General features: G+C 36.9%; 1 protein-coding gene across 1 annotated transcript in view; it reads left to right on the top strand.

The window, feature by feature from the left end:
• Pms1 (PMS1 homolog 1, mismatch repair system component) overlaps nucleotides 1-20285 on the top strand; it is a 64699-nt gene extending 44414 nt beyond the window's left edge. The window contains exons 5-7 of the mRNA XM_087209593.1: nucleotides 12434-12550; nucleotides 19500-19622; nucleotides 20183-20285. Of these exons, the coding sequence (XP_087065719.1) occupies nucleotides 12434-12550; nucleotides 19500-19622; nucleotides 20183-20251 (309 nt within the window). The 3' untranslated portion in view covers nucleotides 20252-20285. The remainder of the gene's footprint in view (nucleotides 1-12433; nucleotides 12551-19499; nucleotides 19623-20182) is intronic.

The raw sequence follows: 20285 nt of genomic DNA, 5'->3' as shown, positions 1-20285 counted from the left end.
AACCCCTTCCTCTGGACCAGAAGCAGTGGGATTGTGGCTCAGAAGCCCCTCCCTCTGGGCCGGGAGCGGTGGGAGAGATCGTGGCCCGGAAGCCCCTTCCTCTGGGCCGGGAGCAGCGGGACAGAAGGTGGCCCAAAAGCCCTTTCCTCTGGGCTGGGAGCAGCCGGAGGGATGGTGACCCGGAAGCCCCTTCCGCTGGACCAGGAGCAGTGGAACGATGGCTCAGAAGCCCCCTACCTCTGGGCCGGGAACAGTGGGACTCAGTACCTTGGTCTGTTGGTCTGGTGTCCTCTGCGTCTTTGTAGTGTGGAATCAGGTGACTGCCTGTCTGCAGCGGGGTGATTCGGTGTCTTCCGCGCGACTGGGGACCTCGGTAGGGTGTGGGCGCTAGAGCCATTTCTTAGAAGAGCACTACAGTTTTAAGGTTGTAATAATTGAATCCCCCATGAGGTCCTGCTATATATATTTTCATTTATAAAGTTATTATTTCCCAGAATTAGAAGTTATTCTTAATGCGATAGTATCTGAAACCAATTTAGTATTTGAGCTATTTCATATACACATAAATAATTTCATAGACTGCTAGTTGAGCACATAATCTTAATTTTATAAGTTCAAATAAGGGTTACTCCTGTGCTTCCTAAGTGTTGATTTTTGTGAATACTTTCTTAAAATATTTGTGTAGCATTCAAAGCATGTGCTTGCCACTGAATTTTATCCCTAGCCCTCCCTGGTATTGCAGAAGCTGAATTGGATCTCAATAGTATAAAGAGGTTTTAACTGTTACTTGAGAGAGCAATGTGATTTAAAGAGTGTTCCCATCTCCACGTCGTCAGAGTCTGATTGAGGCCTGTTCATTTTGATATAAGTATGTTTTGAAATTTGAACAAATGAAGACAAAATTTTGAAGGGTTGAATATCTCTGATTTCAGTCAGTCTGGAAAGAGGCCTTAGCCAGAAGCCAAAACCCAGAAATTTGGCCCTGGGGATTTGGCAGTGAACGTGGTAGCTCCATCTCCTGATACCACTTCCAAACCTCTAAGATGGTGGCTAAAGATCTGGATTATAAACTGAAGATAAATAAGTAGTGTCTTATAACTTGTATTTGGTATATTCTTAGTAGTCTTTGTTCATTTTGTCCTTCATTAGGCCTCTTGGCATTTTTACTCAGAGCATTTTGATGTTCCTCCAGCTCTGTTGCAGCTGTGCTATAGGGGAATCAAGGAAAGGTGTTGTACAATTGGGCCAGTGTTGAAGGTCGCACGCTGCTGCCCCATCCCCGCCAGGGTTGTGAAGGCAGTACACACACAGAGATTCCAGTTCAGGACTGTGGCTCGAATGCCTCTTCCTTGGGCAGAAATTACTCTTCCAGGAGTAATCTGGAAAGTTTGGGTGGATTTTTATTTTTGTTTCCTTTTAAATTGATGTAGTTAGACTTCAAACCCCCTCCCCTCAATGGTTTAAAGTTAACTTGGGGCCGATTATCAAGTATGTTTTTGTTTGGTTGGTTGCTTGTTTTAGAGGGATTTGTTTCTTTTGAATGTTTCTTGTTGATTTTTTGCTATTTGTAAACTCATAATAAGAATTTACATTAAATGTCTCATATTTTTTCATATCAATTTCTTTTACTTTTCACCCAAGTTCTATGAAATTACTGTATATAGAAAAGATAAAAGACAAATCCAAATTTATAAGTGGGACTGGTTTCTGATTCTGGTGTTTATCTACACTATTGTAAAGTGTCGGGGCTGGGGATGTAGCTCAGTGGCACCGCGACTGCCTTGCAAGCACAAGTTCCTGAGTTCAATCCCTGGTACGGAGAAGAAAAAAAGAAAGTGTCTAAAGCCTTCCATTACCCCTTGGAGAACTGAAAAAGGCTTCAGGTGTTCCCATTGCATTCTCCACATACTGTTTTCCCAGGATGACATTTTTGCATCCTTGCCAGTGATTTGCATTTGTGGAGCCCCTTGTGGAAGGGCTACATCTACTTGATCTGTATTCCTCTTCATACTCCCTGCGTGCATGCATGGCCTGGGGTGGTGTTTAAATGAATTCAGCAGTGCTAAAGTCACAATACATAAATGTATAAAGCACCAGTTTAAAACACTGTGTGGCTTCTCTTAACTCTGCCTCATAATAAATTCTTTTGGGTAAATTCATCCTTTTGGATTCCCTGGTAATCTCTTCAATTTTTACGATTTTTTAAATTGTATTTACATATACTGTTGTAGTCTGTTTCCTTTCCTGGAAGCTAAGTTATTGATAGTCTTCGTTACAGAAAATCAAGAAATACATGACTTCATGGATAGGACATAATGGAGTAGCATACTTGTTAGGGAACGTCTCTGAAAGCTATCAGTTCAGTGTATTTTGTTTCCGCTGACTTAATTCAGTGAGCACATTCAATTAAGAAATGATCTTTTAGCGATCATCTAACCAAATATATTTGTGTTAATAAATGGTACATGTGAGACCACTCACTCGGACAGGCTTTGTGAGAAAAAAGGTTTAATCAAGGGAGCAGAGACTGAAATTGGGGGCAGATTTCAGCAGCTAGCTGAGAAGACCCAAGTTTATTACATCCATGTATGGATGAGCTGACAAGACAGAGAGAGAGAGATCAGCAGCTAGCTGGGAGAGATTTTTGTCTGTGGGTGGAAGGGCTAACATTGAGAGAGATATTAGCACCTAGCTGGGAAGAAAAGTAGGTTTAGATAGGTATTGAAAAGGGAGCTATGAGCATAAGAAATGTTTATGACTGAGGGGCCAAGGACAGTCAGTGTGGGCTGTCTGCCTTATTTACTGAGAATGGCCTGTTGTTTGTTGAGAGCAGCCAGTTTGGTTTGCAAAGGTCTCATTCAGACCAGGCATGACAATTTGTATACTTTTTATTTATCATAACACAAACTTTTTACTCCAACACTAGGGAGTTTTCTTCTGTTCAGTAGTATCTGTTAGGAAATCCTGCACAAATTTATCCTTTGAATATAGGCCAATGAGAGTTGATCAGATCTCTACAGATTTTTTCAACTGTAAAACTTTGATTTTTACGGGTATCTTCATATATTTTGGACACTTTCATTCCTCTCATGAAATTGAAATTTCATATTTTTATCACTTAGCATGATAAATGAGTATTAGAATGATTGATAATCATGAAATAGAATGTAGGACTCCTAGAACTTTTTATTTTCTTTTTTTCTATTTTTGAGGGGAGGTATTAATAGATCTTTATGTGTGAAATGACCACTGAAAAATTTTTTGTCCTGCCTCAAATATTTTAACAAATAGTTTTTTTGGATTTGGTTTTGGGATTTGCGTGTGTGTGTGTGTGTGTGTGTGTGTGTGTGTGTGTGTGATAAGTGGTAGTAGTGGTTTTTTTAAGGTCTTTTTTTCTTCTCCTTAAGTACTGGGAATTGAATGCAGGGCCTTCGCACTGAGCTACATCCCTATCCCTATTTTATTTTATTTTATTTTTATTTTTTTTTATTTTTTATTTTTTATTTTATTTTATTTTATTTATTTTATTTTATATTTTATTTCATTTTGAGATAGGATCTCACTGAGTTACCCGGACTGGGCTCAAACTTGCGGTCCTGCTGCCTCAGCATCCCAGAGTTCCCAGTGGAATTAGGGGTGTGCACCTGCTTGTCAGACACAAATAGTATTTTTTAATCCTGGTCCATTCCCAGCAGTTTGAGTAGTTCGGTCTTAATCTGAAGGAGGACCATGTGGAGGGTATGGTTGCCTTGCAGAAGTGAGGTAGCTTCATTTAGCATGAGTTATGGAGGGGTAAGACCAAGTTTAGAGTTGGGAAGTTTTACAAAGTACAAAACATAATAGATAAGGTATTCTGCTTAATAAGAATAAAAGGTGAAAGCTGAAGTAAATATTGTTAGAAAGCAGTAGTGGGTTGATTTGCAAGTAACCTTTTCTGTGAAGTTAGAGATGAAAAGATTTGCAGTTTCCTCAAGGTTCTGAGATTAAAGAACAGATCCAGAAGGCTGACCTGAAGTCAATAGTATTGAGAAGGACAAATGATAGGCAGAGATTTCCTCTGTCATGTGTAGGTGGTGATAAACATACTCACAGACCTTAGAGGTGTTTGAAAAGATAAGCAGTGAACTTTGGAATGCTATTTACTTTAATATTTTGTCTGCCTTTTGTGAGGAGTGGTATTGGGGATTGAACCCAGGGCCTTTGCACATCCCCAGCCCCCTCCACCCTTTAATTTTATTCATATTTTGAAACAGGGTCTTACTGAATTACTGCATTGCCCAGCCTGGGCTAGAACTTGTGATCCTTCTGCCTCAGCCTCCCAGAGTGCTGGGATTACAGGCAGTGCCATTTATATTTGTTACTTAGTCTGCTAAAACAGTTTATGTATTTTAATTTAGAATTATAAAATGGATATTATGCTGTCGAGCTGCTGAATATTATTACTAGAGTGTCAAGACAAACTATCTCTCTACCTGCTTTTTTGTTTTTTAAGACAAAGAACAGATGTTATGAATTTTAGTTTAACAGTTGAGTAAGAAATTGCTAAATTGTGTTTGTACGCGAGGAGAGAAAAGCGATGGTTATAAACCTCACCTCCATGACCTAAAAACACATTGTGTTCTTTTTCGTGTTCCTCTTGTATATGTAATTTAAGTAGGATTTACTCTTTGCTTTGCTTGTCATGGAATAGTGTTGAGAGTCTTCTTACAATCACAGTATTCTATTTTAAAAACTTGAGTTAACCAATGTAAAAAACAAAATTTGTTTTCTCTTCAATTATCTTAAGCAAATTTAGCTTCAGTTGGGTAATTAAATATTTTCATATCAGTTGATGTTGCTATATTAGGCTTTGTTTATAAGTTTGAAGTGATTATATAATACAATTTTTTTAAGCTGTAAAGAGCTACACATGTAGAACTATATGGGAGACTTCTCTTATAAAATGAGAATATTTTTTAATTTATCTTTTCTCCTTTATGTGCTATGGTTAGAAAATGTTTCAGATCTTTGATAATTTTTAATCTTGAGGAAAAATCATTTTAACAGTAGGACTTTCAGAGGCCATCTACAATCTTCCTTTCATCTTCAAGAAGGACTTATTTAACTATTAAGAAAATTGGCTTTACAGTTAGACAAGCATGACTTCAAGTTCTGGCCTTATAGCTTACTATTAATTGGTTTATATTACATGTCTAGGCTTCAACATCTTCATCTTTAAAATGAAATACACAATAGAGTGTAACTTATGAAGTAAAATGAGATAAAGCATTCTTAGTCCAGTGCCTGCTCCATAAATTCTCAGTAAACGTTAACTGCTATGTTTGATGCTCTGAATAGCATTAAAATCTGGTTAGATTTTAAAAGGCTTGTTAGAAGAAATTGCCTTATAAATGGTTCTGGAGAAAGATGAGGTGGGCAGAGGCATTCAGGGCAGGCAGAGCAGTGTGTACAATATCAGGTTATCAGAGGTCAGAGAAAGTTGATGCAAGAGAAGGGGAAGTCAGTCTGCAAAAATTGCGTGGGTCTGGATTCTGAAGACCTGGTGTACCTTACGCGAGAATGTGGACTATTGTTCTTGGAAAGTGTTCGGTAGGAGACTAACAAAACAGAATAATTCTCCTGGTATTGGAGGGTGGACCCAATTATGATGAGTCGTGTGTAAGGCTGTGGAAGCTGGTTCAGTCGTGTAGGCAGTTGCACAGGGCCTGAGAAAACGGTTTGAACAAGAAAAACATTTCTGATTAGACAAGACAAGATCTGATGAGCAATTGGAAACAATATTTCTTGGTTTTAAAAACTATGAAGAAATCAGTCTCTACAATCTTCCTTTGAAAGTTAAGCAAAAATTAACTCGATGCTTTTATATTTTTTTTTTCCCTGTATGTGTGTGCCTGTATATGTGTGTGGTACCAGGGCTTTGTGAATGCCAGGCAAGTGCTGTACCTGAGCTATATTCTTGGCCCTTTTAAGGTTTTATTTTGAGCCCGAGTCTTACTAAATTGCCCTAGGCTTGGTTTCAGCTTGCCCTCATCTTACCTCAGCCTCCCAAGCAGCTGGGATTATTATATCTGGCTTTTATTGGATATTTAAATTCTGCTTTTACATGGTTCAAATAAAAAAGCAGGAAAGGTAGGATGCAAAATTTTATTTCTCGTTTGCCTAGCTCATTTAATTCCTTTCTCCCGTAGCAAAAACGTCTATTATTAATTCCTTTGTAACCTTCAGGAAAGAAAATAGTCGTGGATGTTCTATTCCAGAAAAAGAATATAAAATAAATATTTAAGTAGAGTCAAAGTGAACATAGGAGATTTGGAATTCAGAATTGTGTTGCATAAATTTTACCAAGATAGGATCAGTTTTTGAAAGCCTGAGGCTGCTTAGCAATAGTCGATCATACTAATTCTTATTAGTAGAAAGTGATATTGTTCTTTTAACAGAAGTATTGATATTGTGATGGAATAAGCCATAATTTTATGTTGAATTTAAAAGCTTTGGTAGTATCTTAAGATAAGCTGCCACTGTGGCTCAAAGTTGCCATATTGCCAGTGTGGGAAAATAACCTTCTTTTTTGGTACCAGGGATCGAACTCAGGACCTTGTGCTTACGAGGCAGGCGGAACCACTGAGCTAAATCCCCGGCCTGAAAATGGCCTTTTTTAATGTTGTATTTTTGTCCCTATCCTTTCCTGAATCAGAGTCATTACAGTACTAATCCAGGAGTAGATGGCAATAGATATAGATCCAGTTAGATTAACTTGTAAGATCTTGGAAGTGGTAGTTAAGACTTCTAGATTTTAGAAAATTCAAATGTGAGCTTAATATATTTGAGCATATGTTTTGCAGAAAGAATCTGGTTGCTGTCTTAGTCTGTTTTCTGCTGGGTAAATTATAAGCAGTAGGTTTATTTAGGTCATGGTTCTGAAAGCTGGGAAGTTCAAGATGGATGGGCCACCTCTGATAAGGGCTTCATCACAGCATGGTAAGCAAGCTTGAGAGACAGAGAAAATTGAACTGAACTCACCCTTTTTAAAATTAAGAATCCGCTCTTGAAATAACTAACCTAATTGATTCATGAGGGTCGTGCTCCATGCCGTAGTATCAGTTCTATAAGTATCTACTCTTTTTTTTTTGGTACCAGGGATCAAACTTGGGTCCTTGCGCTTGCGCAGCAGGTGGCAAAACCACTGAGTTAAATCCCTGGCCCTCTAAGTATCTACTTTTAATACTATTAGAATGGTGGTGAAATTTCAAATGAATTTTGGAGGAGAGATTCAAATGATAGCAGTTGCACTTTAAATGAGTAGGGTATACTCTGTTTTGTATCCTGGAAGGAGTCACTATTGCATTTTTTTAGTTCATTGTGTGTCATCTCTGTCCAACCTACTTTTCCCTGTACATCACAGATTGCCTTTGCAATTGAGGTTTACTAATTAAATATTGGGTAATCTGACCTAACTTCATTTTTCTTCAAACAGTGTGTGTCAGTGTAGTAGGAACAAGGGAAAAGGGAAGGGACAAGATGTATTTGGCTGACTTCAATCAAACCTAAGATGGAGTGCATGTAATAATATGGTTTTGATTGAGCTGGTTTTGCACTGTCATCATAGTGAGCTTAGTCAGATTCTTACTTGGCACATTCAGATGCTCCGACTTTCTGTGACCTAGATAGAAAACATATGGAGGTTTGTGTGTATTTTTAGCACATGTTAAGCTTTCAGCTTAAGGGCAAGATATACAAAAAACTTCAGGAAGTGAAATAATCTCTGTTTTTGAAAATTGTGTAGAATTGATGAAGTGATAGAGAAAGCAAATTATATTTTCTTCCAGAAAATGTAGTTGAAAATTCAGTTTCTTCTGCACTCAATTTTTATTACATTTAATTGTTTAATTTAAATAACATATTTTGAAAATAAGTACTGCTTATGTAATAGTGAAGATTTTACCTGTTGGTAGACCTCTTTATTATTTATTGCTAATCCCAGTGTAACTAGTTGGAAAACCCTCCTAAACCAGCCCACTGATGCAATAATTCCCTACTATGAAATCATGTTTCTAAGTTGCTAGCAGCACTGTTCCCTTTAAAATAAAACAGACTTTTAAATCACATTTCTTGTTCTCATATGTCACAGCTTTTCTTGTTGAAGTGATCTTTTCACAATTCTGTATTCAGCAAGGAACACAGTGAGTTAGCAGACTTTCATTAATCAGCAGCTGAGATTTATACCTGTACTTGAAGTATCACTGTAATGTAAACAAATAAATATACTTATGTTAGCAGTAGTGCCTATTATTTAGTGCAGTAATTTTAAGACATTAGTTTCTTGAAATATATTCTTTGCTATTAAAAAAAAAAATATATATATATATATATATAGTGTCACTGGGGATGTGGCTTACTGGTAGACTGTTTGCCTAGTATGTATGAGGCCTCGGATTTGCTCCCCAGCCTGGTGAGAGTGCGTGTGCGTGGAGTGGGTGGTTGCATGTGTGCATATGCATATCTGAGCGCCAACATAGCTTTAAAGAGGAGCATTTTTTGTGAATAAGTTTTCATTGTACACTTCATTATAAGAGACTTCTGATGTGAGTCATTTCATACAGTTGCTTATTCAGAACTTTATATACTTTCTGTTGTTTTTGAATATCGATATTCACCAGCTGCTGGCTGGCTTAAAACTGGCATCGTAGCAGAAGAGCTGCTACACACAAAGTCCTGTGTGGGCGTGTGGCAGTTCTTCAAAAAATTAAACATAGAGGTGCCATGTGGCCCAACAGTTCCACCCCTATGTGTATATTCAAGAGACATGAAAACGTATGTCCACACCAAAATTTATCATTCATAGTAGCCAAAAAGTGGAAGGAATCCAAGTACCCATCAGCTAATGAAAGGATAATTGAAATGTATCTCCATGCAGTGGAATAAATGATAATGAAGTATTGCTTTAACTTGAGTAGACCCTGAAAATTTCAGAGAGTGTTTATTGAACCTACTGAGTACCAGGTGTTGTTGTAGGTATCAGGGAGTCCACCCTGAACAAGCTGAACTCCCCATCTTCTCTTGCCACAGCGTTTTCTCCTGAATTTCCTGTTTTAGTAAAGTGATGCTAGTGCCATTCCAGTTTCCCAGGTCAGGAGCCTAGGACACATTTGTATAGTCAGTCACCAAATCACTTCAAGTCTGCTTTTAGCCTTTAGTCTGTCTTCTTTCCCTCTTACCAATGCTGGTTCTGTAATCCAGCCCAGTGATTCTTAGTTATAGTTGTTAATATTAGTAAAATATGGTACTTTGCAAATGGCTTATCTTAAAAATAACAAAAACTAGAAGGGTAATCCTATAAATGTGATGTTCACTGGCTCGCAGTCCATTATACTTTGAGGAGTAGAAGAGAAAGCAGTAGCATGACAGGTAGTGTAGCAGGAATTAGCACTCTCAGGGCACCTATAGAAGTACCTTGTGAATGTGAAACTTCATTTTGCATATCCTCAGTAAAATTAGTCTAGTAAAATCCTCAGTTGGATTACTCTAGTCATGTTATTTTGTTTGTTTTTTTCTTTAGTAATTTTTTTTTTAAAAAAAGAAAAACTCCATGTTATTCTAGTTTCACCTCTCACTAAACCATTCTTGTCAAAGATCTCTTTCTGGGGCTGGGGATTTAGCTCAGTGGTTTTACTACCTGCTGCACAAGCGCAAGGACCCAAGCTTGATCCCTGGAACCAAAAAAAAATAAAAATTAAAAAAATAAAATAAAATAAAAGCAGTAAATTTTTTTTTTTAAAAAAAGATCTCTTTCTGACATCCACATCTGATCATGATATTTTCCCAGTTAGATTTTTCCAGTGAAATCTGTATTGCAGATAAGAGAAGCTGAACTCCTCTGTATCGTGTGCTAGCTCACTAATAATTTTGCTTCTATCTCTGTAGCTTCATCTCCAATAAGGCAAACTCTATGCTTTCATCTTTTGCATGTACTTTTTTATTTAATCAGGAATGATAAGTCAGAGAGGCAAACTGCTTTTTCCAGTCTTACCCACATAGCAGCTATATGTAGCAGACGTAGGCTCCATTTTCCTTCTCCACTTTTAACTTAAGAGCTGAGACTCTTTTACCTTGGAATCTGGTACAAAGTAGATGCTCCATAAGCATTTATTAAACAAATTCAAAATTGATGTGTCCAAAAATTTTAATTTAGCCCAAATATTTATATAATATTTGATAAATTAAAAGATTGAAAAATACCTATGATGCCTATATCTAACGTCTCCTGGAGCGTCAGACCTTAGCCTTTTTATTAACCTTTATGTGTAAATGTAGTTAACAAAACATATCACAATATTTTGTTTAGAAATAGACACATTAAACCTGTACCTTAATTTTTAAATTGTGTACAATTTAGTTTTATAGTTTGATTTTATGTATTTACGTTCTTTTTCTAATACAGGTTACTTTTGCAGCAGTAGGTACTGAAAACTTGAATTTAAGGATGGAAAAATACCTGAGTTTTTTCTAGTACTGCTGTTTTGCTGCACAGTTTTAGAGTAATTACTCCACATCTATATTTATATGTAATATTAGTAAATGCAAGTGCCTGGAAATTTAGAAATCCTGAGGTGTGAGGACCTGCATAAGATTTAAGACTGATTCCAACAATTACCAGCTGCATTCTAGCGGCACTGGAGACAGAATCCAGGATCTTCCCAGTGAGCCACATCCCCACCTCACCCCTTTTTTAAAATTTTGAGACAGACTCTCACTAAGTCTCTAAATGGCTCAGGCTTGTGATCGCCCACCTCAGCCTCCCAGAGTGCTAAGAATACAGTTAGTGTGCCACCATGCCCAGTTCTTTTTAGACATTTTTATTTGGGTTTCTTTGATTTTAGGACCACCAGTTTTACTCCTTGCCCTTCTTCTAAAGAAAATTTTTTTTATCTTTAGATGACTAGGTTAAAAATAGTTTTGTTTTCTGAGGTTATTTGTTAATACTATCAAGGTATTACATAGCATATCACATGACCAAGGTATTACATAGCATATCACATGACCATGGAGGGTACTCATGAAAAGTGCCTTTGTCAGACAGACACTCTATTTTTTTGGGAATTCCTGTTTCAAGTCTGGATTTGGTTCTAAATTATCACTCCCTTTTACCATAGAGGAGGAGAGAAATGTTGGAAAGTGAAAAAGAATGAGAGGTTTAGAGCCAGAAAGATTTGGGTACATGTCTTAAATATGTGACCTACTGTCTACAGTATTTTTTGGGGAAAATTAATTTCATTGAGCTTCATTTTTCTTAGGATCTACTCTTAACACTGTTAGAATGGCAGTGAAATTTCAACATGAGTTTTGGAGGAGACATTCAAATGATAGCAGTTGCACTTTAAGCCAGTGGCGTGTACTCTGTTTTGTATCCTGGAAGGAGTTGCCACTGCATATTTTTAGTTAATTGTGCGTCATCTTTATGCAACTTACTTCTCCCTATATATTACAGATTGCCTTCACAATTGAGGTTTACTAATTAAATATTGATAAACAAAACTACTTCCTTTTTTAAAAAGCTTTTTTGGTCTGTGCACCACACTCTTAATGTTCTTTCTACCTCTGTGCCCAGAGGTCCCTCTTGAATATTGATATGGATGTGCTTTCTTCTTGGTCCTTTGCACATTTTTATCAGTACTTAAGGAGTGCCAGGTGAATATTTGTTGAGCAAATGGATTGTTTCTATATTGACAATTTCTCAAGGGACTTGACTATAATTGGACCTCATTAATTGAAGAGATTGCAGATTGCACCCGATTGTGCATTTCACAGAGTTTGGTTTAGTGTGTCTGGGCCATGGTTCTCCTAATCTACCCTACCTACTACATACATGTAGTGAAAAAAATCCAAATTCATCACGTCTCCCTATGAGAACTGTAAGTTCTCTGTATTTTAAAAGTAATTAGAAAAGGTAATGTTAAAGTTCTTGCTTTTTCCAAAATTTTTGCACTTATTGAACTAGTTACAGAAATCCCCTAGCAGCATGGCTGTCCATCCTCTATAAAATAATAATTATCTTACTTGGAGTAACACTTAAGTTGTAAGTGCACTTTGAAGTACATATTCTGAAGTTTAGGATGAGAAAAAGAGAGAATATTGAATGAGACTGTTTTATACCACAGTGATGTGTGTGCTTGCCTACCTTATATATTTTCATTTCTGAACAACTCTGAAAAACAGCCCTTTGTCAGGAGAAGGCCAAGGATAAGGGAAGTTGAAAGTATTGAACACTACAAATCATACAGCTTCTAGAGTTCGGAATCAAGGTTTGTTCGGTCAGACTTTATAGCTCTCAAGTCCATTCCATAAATATATTAATGATTATAGAAACAATTTCTATAAGTTCTTGAATTTAGTAACTGAGTTGTGTTAACAGTTGTGTATGTCATTTCATCTGTAGGCAGTTATTTGGCAGAAAACTAGAGTATCTGACCACAAGATGGCTGTCATGTCAGTTCTGGGGACCGCTATTATGGGCAACTTGGAGTCTTTTCAGTACCACTCTGAAGAATCTCAGGTACGCACAAAAATGTTCTTTCATAATTTTGACTTGGTAATGACGTGGTTAAAATATTTCTCTTTTGGGGAGTTAGAATAAGAGGTTTTTCTTGTGACTCTTTTTATCAAAATATGTATATAAAGTAGGTAGGAAAGAAAATACATACAAAACTAACCTCCTTCCCCAGCCCTGCTTTTATCTTTCTTTTTGCTTAAATTGATTTTTAAAAAATAATTTTCAGTTTAGAGTCTTACTTCCTTTAGACTGTAAAATTGTTGAGCTTGCTTATCTTTTCTTTCCCTTTCCCATTATATGTACACACTCAAACTTTCTTTGCTCAGTCTATCAGCTTTAGTGCTTTCTGACTCCCTATAATACTAGATGATACTTCCCCTCACTTACTTGCTCTCTCTTCTTTCAATTTTGTCCATAAGACATTCTTATTATCAAGCTGAATAGCATACTTTCATATGTAATTTTATTGTTGCTGTTGTTTGCAGTACTTTAGGAGTGAACCCAAGGCCTCATGTTCTACCGTTGAGCCATACTTCTGGTCCTGTAAACGTTTTTGCTTTGCTTTATTTTGTTTTGTTTTGTTTTGAGACAGAGCTATGTATTTCAGTCTGGCTTTGAACTCACTAAGTAGTCCAGGCTGGCCTTGAACTCATGGCGATCCTCCTGCCTCAATCCCCTTTCCCCGCAAGTGCTAGAATTAACAGGTGTGCACCACTATTCCCGGCCCTGTAACCATTTAAATCTGTCATCTTTTGTCTGAATATTGATTTCCAAAGGTTGAACATTTATATGGAGTGTAAATTATTATGACTGTAAGTGGTTTTCATTGAAAAACCTACTGTTGTGTTGGGATTACACTTTTCACAGGATCCAGTATTATGTCTCTTATGCCATACAAATGAAAATATTCCTATTGTCTTGATTAAATAAAATTTTTCTTTCTTATATTACCATCAGTTGCCAAAATTTATCAGTTTTTCTTTGCTTTACATGTGAACTACCTCATAGAAGTTTTTAGTTTTTCTGAGGTTTCTGAAAGTTTTTAAGTGAAATTTTCTTCAGCAAATCAGTAAAAAATTCTTTTGATCATTCTACTATAGTTTGTAATCCATTCCATTCCCTCTTTTTAAAGTCATTGATCTTAGAACCCACTTATCTCTTATATGGATTGATTGTATTTTAAGCTTCTCATCCTGAGATATATTTAAATCAGAACACTGATTTGTTCCATTAATTCTTATAAGTGTTTGTTGATACTCGTTCTCAATGTTTTGAAGGTACAACTTTAAATATCTTCCACAGAAAGGGCACACAAGAGATATGTTTTGCACTTTTGATGTTGATGTTGTTGTAGACACAGAATTATAGATTAATTGAAGAGTTTTTCCGGGCCAGGGATTTAGCTCAGTGGTTCCACCGCATGCCTCACAAGCACAAGGACCCAAGTTTGATCCCCGGTACCAAAAAAAAACAAAGAAAAAGAAAATACAAAATAGTTTTTCCTTAGAACATTGAAGACATTGAGTATCTCTTTGATCATCTGTTGTTGACTCGAAGATTAATACATAGCAGTTCTTTCTAGATAATTTTTTTCTCTTTGAAAATTCTTTATATCTTTCCTTCATGTTTGTTCTTAGATTTTATAAAAAATTGTCTAGATCTGTGACTTGTTAGGTCATCATTGTGCTCAGCAATTATGTGGCCCTTTTGAATCTGGAGACTCATTTCTTTCTTATTCCTGGGTTATGCATTTCCATTCATTAACACTGTTTCTCTCCCTCTCACTCTCCACTGATTAGGACCTTCTCTTTTCTCAAGTTTTGCATCTTTTCTTTTTTCTGTAAGTTTTGGGAGATCTCACTGACTGTACCCTTTAATTCTTTTAGGATAAACGATTGAATTGTTTACTTTGAAAGTTATATTTAATATCAAAGGGCTTATTTATTTATTTATTTATTTATTTATTTTTGGTACCGGGGATCAAACTTGGGTCCCTGCACTTGCGCAGCAGGCCCCAAAACCACTGAGCTAAATCCCCAACCCCCAGTTTTTATTTTTTTATAACTTCTTATGAATATAAAATCTTAACTCTTTCTAAAGATACTGTTTTTGTTTTTAAAGTATTTCTTCTTTAAATAATCTTTTTCTTAGGTTTTGTTCTGCTAACCTAAAGTCTTTTTTGCAAAGTGTCTGATTCTCTGTCTTGCCCCATGAATAGGAAATCTAACTGGGTATTGGTGACTGGGCTTATGGACTGTAGGCTGTCCTTCAGTGTTGTGTAATCAAGATCATCACCCCGTTCCTAGATTCTGGGAGAGTCCCAGTTGCCATAAGGGGGTGAGGGCTTAAGGTTTAATCTGCATACTATATCCGTACTGCTCGGGTTCTTAAGAAACCAATTATATCTGTCTCCCTGCATCCATCTTCTTCTTTTCTGTTTTTCTTTCCTTTCTTTCCTTCTAGTACAAAGTTACATGAATTGGAGTCAAGACATATTGTTATTCAGTTTTATTAGAGAAGAGGCCTTTTGTTTGGTTGGCTGCTAACTTTAAGCCTGTAGGATCTCTGGAATTCTGTTGCTTGTTGTAGCTGACTCAGGATGCTAAGGGTACATCTAAATTCCCTCTGGGTTCCCTGTAGCTTCATAGGACTCTGTTGCCTATGTGTCCTCATGCTCACGATGCACTGGCTGTCTTAATTTGTTCTACAGACTAGTAGTGTTGGCATCAAATGGAAGCGTATTAGAAAAAAAAAAGTCTCATCTACTGAATCAGAACCTGCATCTTTACAAGGTCCTTAGGTGCACCATGCAGGAATGGAAAACAGTGATCTAGACCCTGGTAAGCTATAATTCTGTGTGTGGGTGGAACTATTGCAGGAGTCAGTCCTGCGATTGAGAATTATTTTCCCAGTCCGTTTTGAGATAAGTTTTCAGATCTGATCTTGCCCATTTATTTTTAAATTTTCTTTTGAAATAGGATCACTTAAAGATAGCTTTATGGTAATCTGTCAGATATCAGAATTATTGCTATACCTTCGTGTGTTATTTTTGCATGGAGGAATGCAAAGAATTTGGAAAGTGTGTGCTGGCGTTCCATTTACATGGTACTCAAGGGTTGGAGTCTGGTGAAACTGATCATATCAGTCCATCCCTCTTCTGTCCTTGCACTGTGTGTCTAAACAGGTGTTGTGTTTGTGTTGCCACCACCCACCCATCACCACTCCATGCTTTTTATTTTCATGTTCTTCTTTTCTCTTATATTGCTTGTGTAGTTAGAGGAGACTTGTCCTGTGTCAGAGTTTCTTTGAATCACTTCTTGTCCCTGGCTGAAAGCAATCCTGAGTTGATTTTCAGCTCCCGTTACATGTCTGTAAGTTGTGAAACTTGTCCACCAGGGCCTGCTTACTGCACTGGGATGACAGACCCATTGGCTCATGGGAACCGTGGGTGTAGAGCATCTTTGTATGTCTCTTCCCTTAATGCGAGAGTCCATTTTTTAATCTGTAGGGCCCTCATATGGGAGGAACAACCTTATTGTGGATGATAGTCTCAACTGAGCCACTACTGTAGAAGTTTGGTTAGGTATTTTTCAGGTGTGGCTCTTTGACCTGATGGAGCTGCTTATGACATTTCTGCATTACTCCGTGCTAACTTCTGCATGAATTCCTTGGTGCTGCCTAATTTTAACCCCTAAACCATATTATCTGTTTTTAGGATTTAGGATTATTTTCATATTCTTCCTTCTAAACTTGATTTGTAGCTACTCATTTTAATTTGTTTACAGTCATACCTTTTTACTCCACTGCTCTAAAACTTGTCAAATTTGGTATTTTGATGTGAAAATTTTGTCCCCGTCATTTCTTTGGTACTTGATGTGCAGGAAAACTTGTTGAAGTCAGTGGCCTCATGACTTGTTATCCTTTCCAACCAAAGCAGTTTGTTGGGTACTCATTGTGCCTTCCAGAACCAATTAACAATAAGTACCAAGGTATCACTGTACTAAGTTCAAAGTCCTTTTCATATTGCTCTGTCATTTCTGTTTTCCTGAGGGAAAATCCTCTTATTCTCTGCTATTTTATATGCTTTGAAATTTTAATTTTTGAAATTATTTTGAATGCAGGTTTGCTTTTGTTGTTTTGTTTCCTCTCCTCACTTACCTCTCCCATTCCATAGTTTCTGGCAGATACTCCCCTCTCCATTCTGATTCAAAACCAGGTGCTATGTTAGCAGTTGATGCCTCAGCCTGCCAAGATTTTAGACTTCTTTTCCTAGCCAGCTTGGCTTAGCCTTGTTCTTGGTTTTGGAGCTGTCTCTGTTCTTTCCTGTGACCCTGGCAAGCAGCTCCAGACAGTGGTCATGCAGCATTTTAAAGTTTGTTTGTTTTTTTCCAGAGGTGGTGGTATATGAGCTCTAGTTCAAACAGAAAGACTAATTTCAATCCCCTGCCTTGTACAGTGTTCTGTCCTTACCTTCTTGCCAGAATTTAATTTCCAAATGGCATACCCTGTGTCTGATAGTACAGCATGTAGGACTTTTACCTTTAACCATCACTCCCTATTACATGTTTTGCATTCATAAATCATTATTTGTCTTGCTTTTATGTGGCAGGGTCTTTTTTAATTACTTTAGAAATTGATTTTGTCACTGCTGTGTAGTTTGTGCTTGGAGGAGAAGGGAATTTTCACATGAACTTGTTTCACTCTTCTAACCAGAGTACTTAAGGTATTTAGAAATGTAACTCCATGTTTGTTATGATGGATTTTATGGCTAAAAGAGGAGAAAGATTCGTGTTAGGTGACCAGTAAAGGTTGTATCAACATGATGAGTGGAGAAGAGGAGGTGGGCTTTATAGACTCTGTAAATGGCAGGACTCTCAGAGTAAAGGAATACAGGAGAATCTGGTTGGACAGCAGGGCAGAAGTGGGGTGACATATTATGAAGCTTTGAGCTTGAGACTATTTTTGTGACAGTTGCAGTTAGTAAGCATTTGGGAGTGAGAGAAGTAGAAACTATAGTATCTGTATCTTAGCATCATTTTATATGGTTAGTTGTTGAAACTATAGTTGTGAAAAAAATTATAGTAATTGGAGTGCAAAAAAAAAAAGAGTCTAATGATGGAATTCAGAGGGACCATTATCATTTATAGGGCTACTGAAAGAAGAGAAAACAAGGAAGTGTCGTAGAGGAAGCAGAAAGACCCGTGCAGATCCGTGCAGTGGGGTGCTTCCAAAAGGGGAGCCACCTGTAATGGCAGGGGCTTCAGGGGGGCAAATAAAATGACTGCAGCTGGTCATTAAGGCAGAAGCCAACTTAGAAAGAGGGTTGAAGAGGAAGAAAAGAGAGGCTCATAGCTGAGAAGCAACCAGGAGAGTAGAATTTGTACTTTGCCTTCCATTTCTAAGTTGAGGCCCAGAATCTTGCAAAGGCGGTCTCATTTTTATTTTGTTGCACCAATTTGGTCTTTTGTATTTTATTTCTAAGAACTGTTTCATTTTGCATTCTATATAACTTAAATATAGCTTGTTAAGATTACCATAAATCATTGTAGAGTAATGTACAGCATAACATGCAGTAATTATAAGGTAGAGTGAAAGGAAGCCACTAACAACTATCTATTTTTTTCATTTTCTTCTTTATTCTTACCTTTCAGACCAGAGGACAGATTTTTTTTTTTAAATCACACAACCAGTAAATGTTTCAGACCTTAAATAGTCTTTCCCCGATGCCCAGTAGGTGTTTTAAGAAGAGTCTCATGTTACCTGGTAAATTATACAGCCATTTATAAAGGCTGTGAAGTTTTGCAGTTAATTAAGTGGTATCATTTTGTAATGGATTATCCAGATTTATTAATTTATTTTTTCTAATTGGCACAATTTGGCATCCTGACAATAATGCACTTAGTGTTCTAAAACTGGTAATGCATCTCCTTCAACACACGTATTTCCAAGGGGAGGGACACCCTTAGACAGAGGTAGTAGCCTACAGGCTTGTATTGGTAAGGAGTTTTCATGGTTTCTGCTCAACTAAAAATAGCATGCCTACTGACATCCTTGCTTTCTTTAACCTAAGTTACAATTTTACTATTGGTGTTTCTCAGCAGATTAATAATACATCGCAGTCTAGTTGTTTCAGATAAGAGATTATAGGCCTGTATTTAATTGACCAAAGTCACATAAGCTAGTAGTGGAGCTAGGATTCAAACCCTAGCAGTCTAGCTCTAGTCTGTACTTTTAACATTCTCTGTAGTGTCTTTAGCTGTGTTAATTAGCTAAGGGTAAAAGGAACATGTTCTCTGCCTCACACCCCTTAAATCTCTGTCTTTCTCTGTTTATCTTTCATGTATCCTTTCTTGTATCATTTTCCTTGTATCCTTTTTCCTCCTCCTTCATATATATTTGTAGCATAAGAATAACTTGTAAATAATTAGTAAAATTTTTGTAGAAAATATCTTTAAGCAAAACTGAAGGAAGTTAAAGTGCAATGGGTTGGTTCCCCAAGGAAGTTAATTCAAAGAATAAAAGACATTTTTTAAAAAAATTCTGAAATGCAGCCTCAGTAAGATTAGCATTGTGGTATACTCAAAGATATACAGCAACTTCTTCATGGTTAAGAGAAAAGGACAGACATCCAGAAAGACAGCATAGTGTGCGAAAAGAAACTAAAAAGAAGGTAAAGCTGAGTAGAGAGCAGGTGCAGTTTGTCCTATGACTGTTAAATAATTAAAAGTATGACTGAAGATTTTATAAATGTTCATTTTTCCTCTTAGAGTTATAAACGCCAGTTTAGTATGCTGCAGGATTTTATTCAAGGTTAATTCTTCAGATATGACATATATAGCTCTTTAGATCTTAAGCTGAAAATCTATTTTTTTAACCTTTCAATGTATTTGTATAGTGCTAGACCATTGGATGTGGATATTGGATACTCTATGACTGTTTATTATAATTACAGATTTATCTAAGTGGATTCCTTCCAAAGCTTGATGCAGACCACTCTTCCACAAGCCTTTCAACTCCAGAGAGGAGTTTCATCTTTATAAATAATCGACCTGTCCATCAGAAAGATATATTAAAGGTAATCACTTTTAGAAAAAAGTATCACTTTGGTCAGAAATTTAAAACCAGCTCTGACATTTGTTAGAGTGTTACAAGAATGACTACTAGAATTTGCTCTAAAATAAGGAAAAGAAGGCAATAAACAGATAATCACTTATTAAGCCTTGTACTGGGTATTATTTAATATTATGTTTTGTTTTCTCTGTACGACAGCACTGATGCATAATTATCCCCATTTGTACTGAGGAAACAAATGTTAAATGACTTACTTAAGGAAAGTAGCCAGAAAGTAGCAGTTTTGATTTGAACTCTAGGCCTTCAAACAAAACTTCTATGTTGCTATGATTTTTAGCCTTGAAGCCAGCTGCACTGGATGCCTGTGTTTCTTAGGATGCTTGTGCTCTGTGTGGGTTCGGGGCCTCCACAGGACTGTCGACTGCTTACATGTTGGTTTTCCCACTGGTGGTTTGCAACTGCTCAGTGTTTCAGTTGGATCTGCTCCTTTAGATGGTATTTTGAGGTTGGCAGTACTGTATTTAAATGGTACTTTTGTGTTTTATTCACTACATGTATTTCTAGTTAATCCGACATTATTACAATCTGAAGTGCCTAAAGGAATCTACTCATTTGTATCCCATCTTTTTCTGAAAATTGAGGTACCTACAACTGATGTGGATGTAAA

The sequence above is a fragment of the Heterocephalus glaber genome, unplaced genomic scaffold (assembly GCF_053883595.1).
Source record: "Heterocephalus glaber isolate CG9 unplaced genomic scaffold, H.glaber_assembly_v1.0 deba00001058, whole genome shotgun sequence".
In the NCBI taxonomy this organism is placed as follows: Eukaryota; Metazoa; Chordata; class Mammalia; order Rodentia; family Bathyergidae; genus Heterocephalus; species Heterocephalus glaber.
This window is presented reverse-complemented; position numbering and strand designations above follow the sequence as displayed.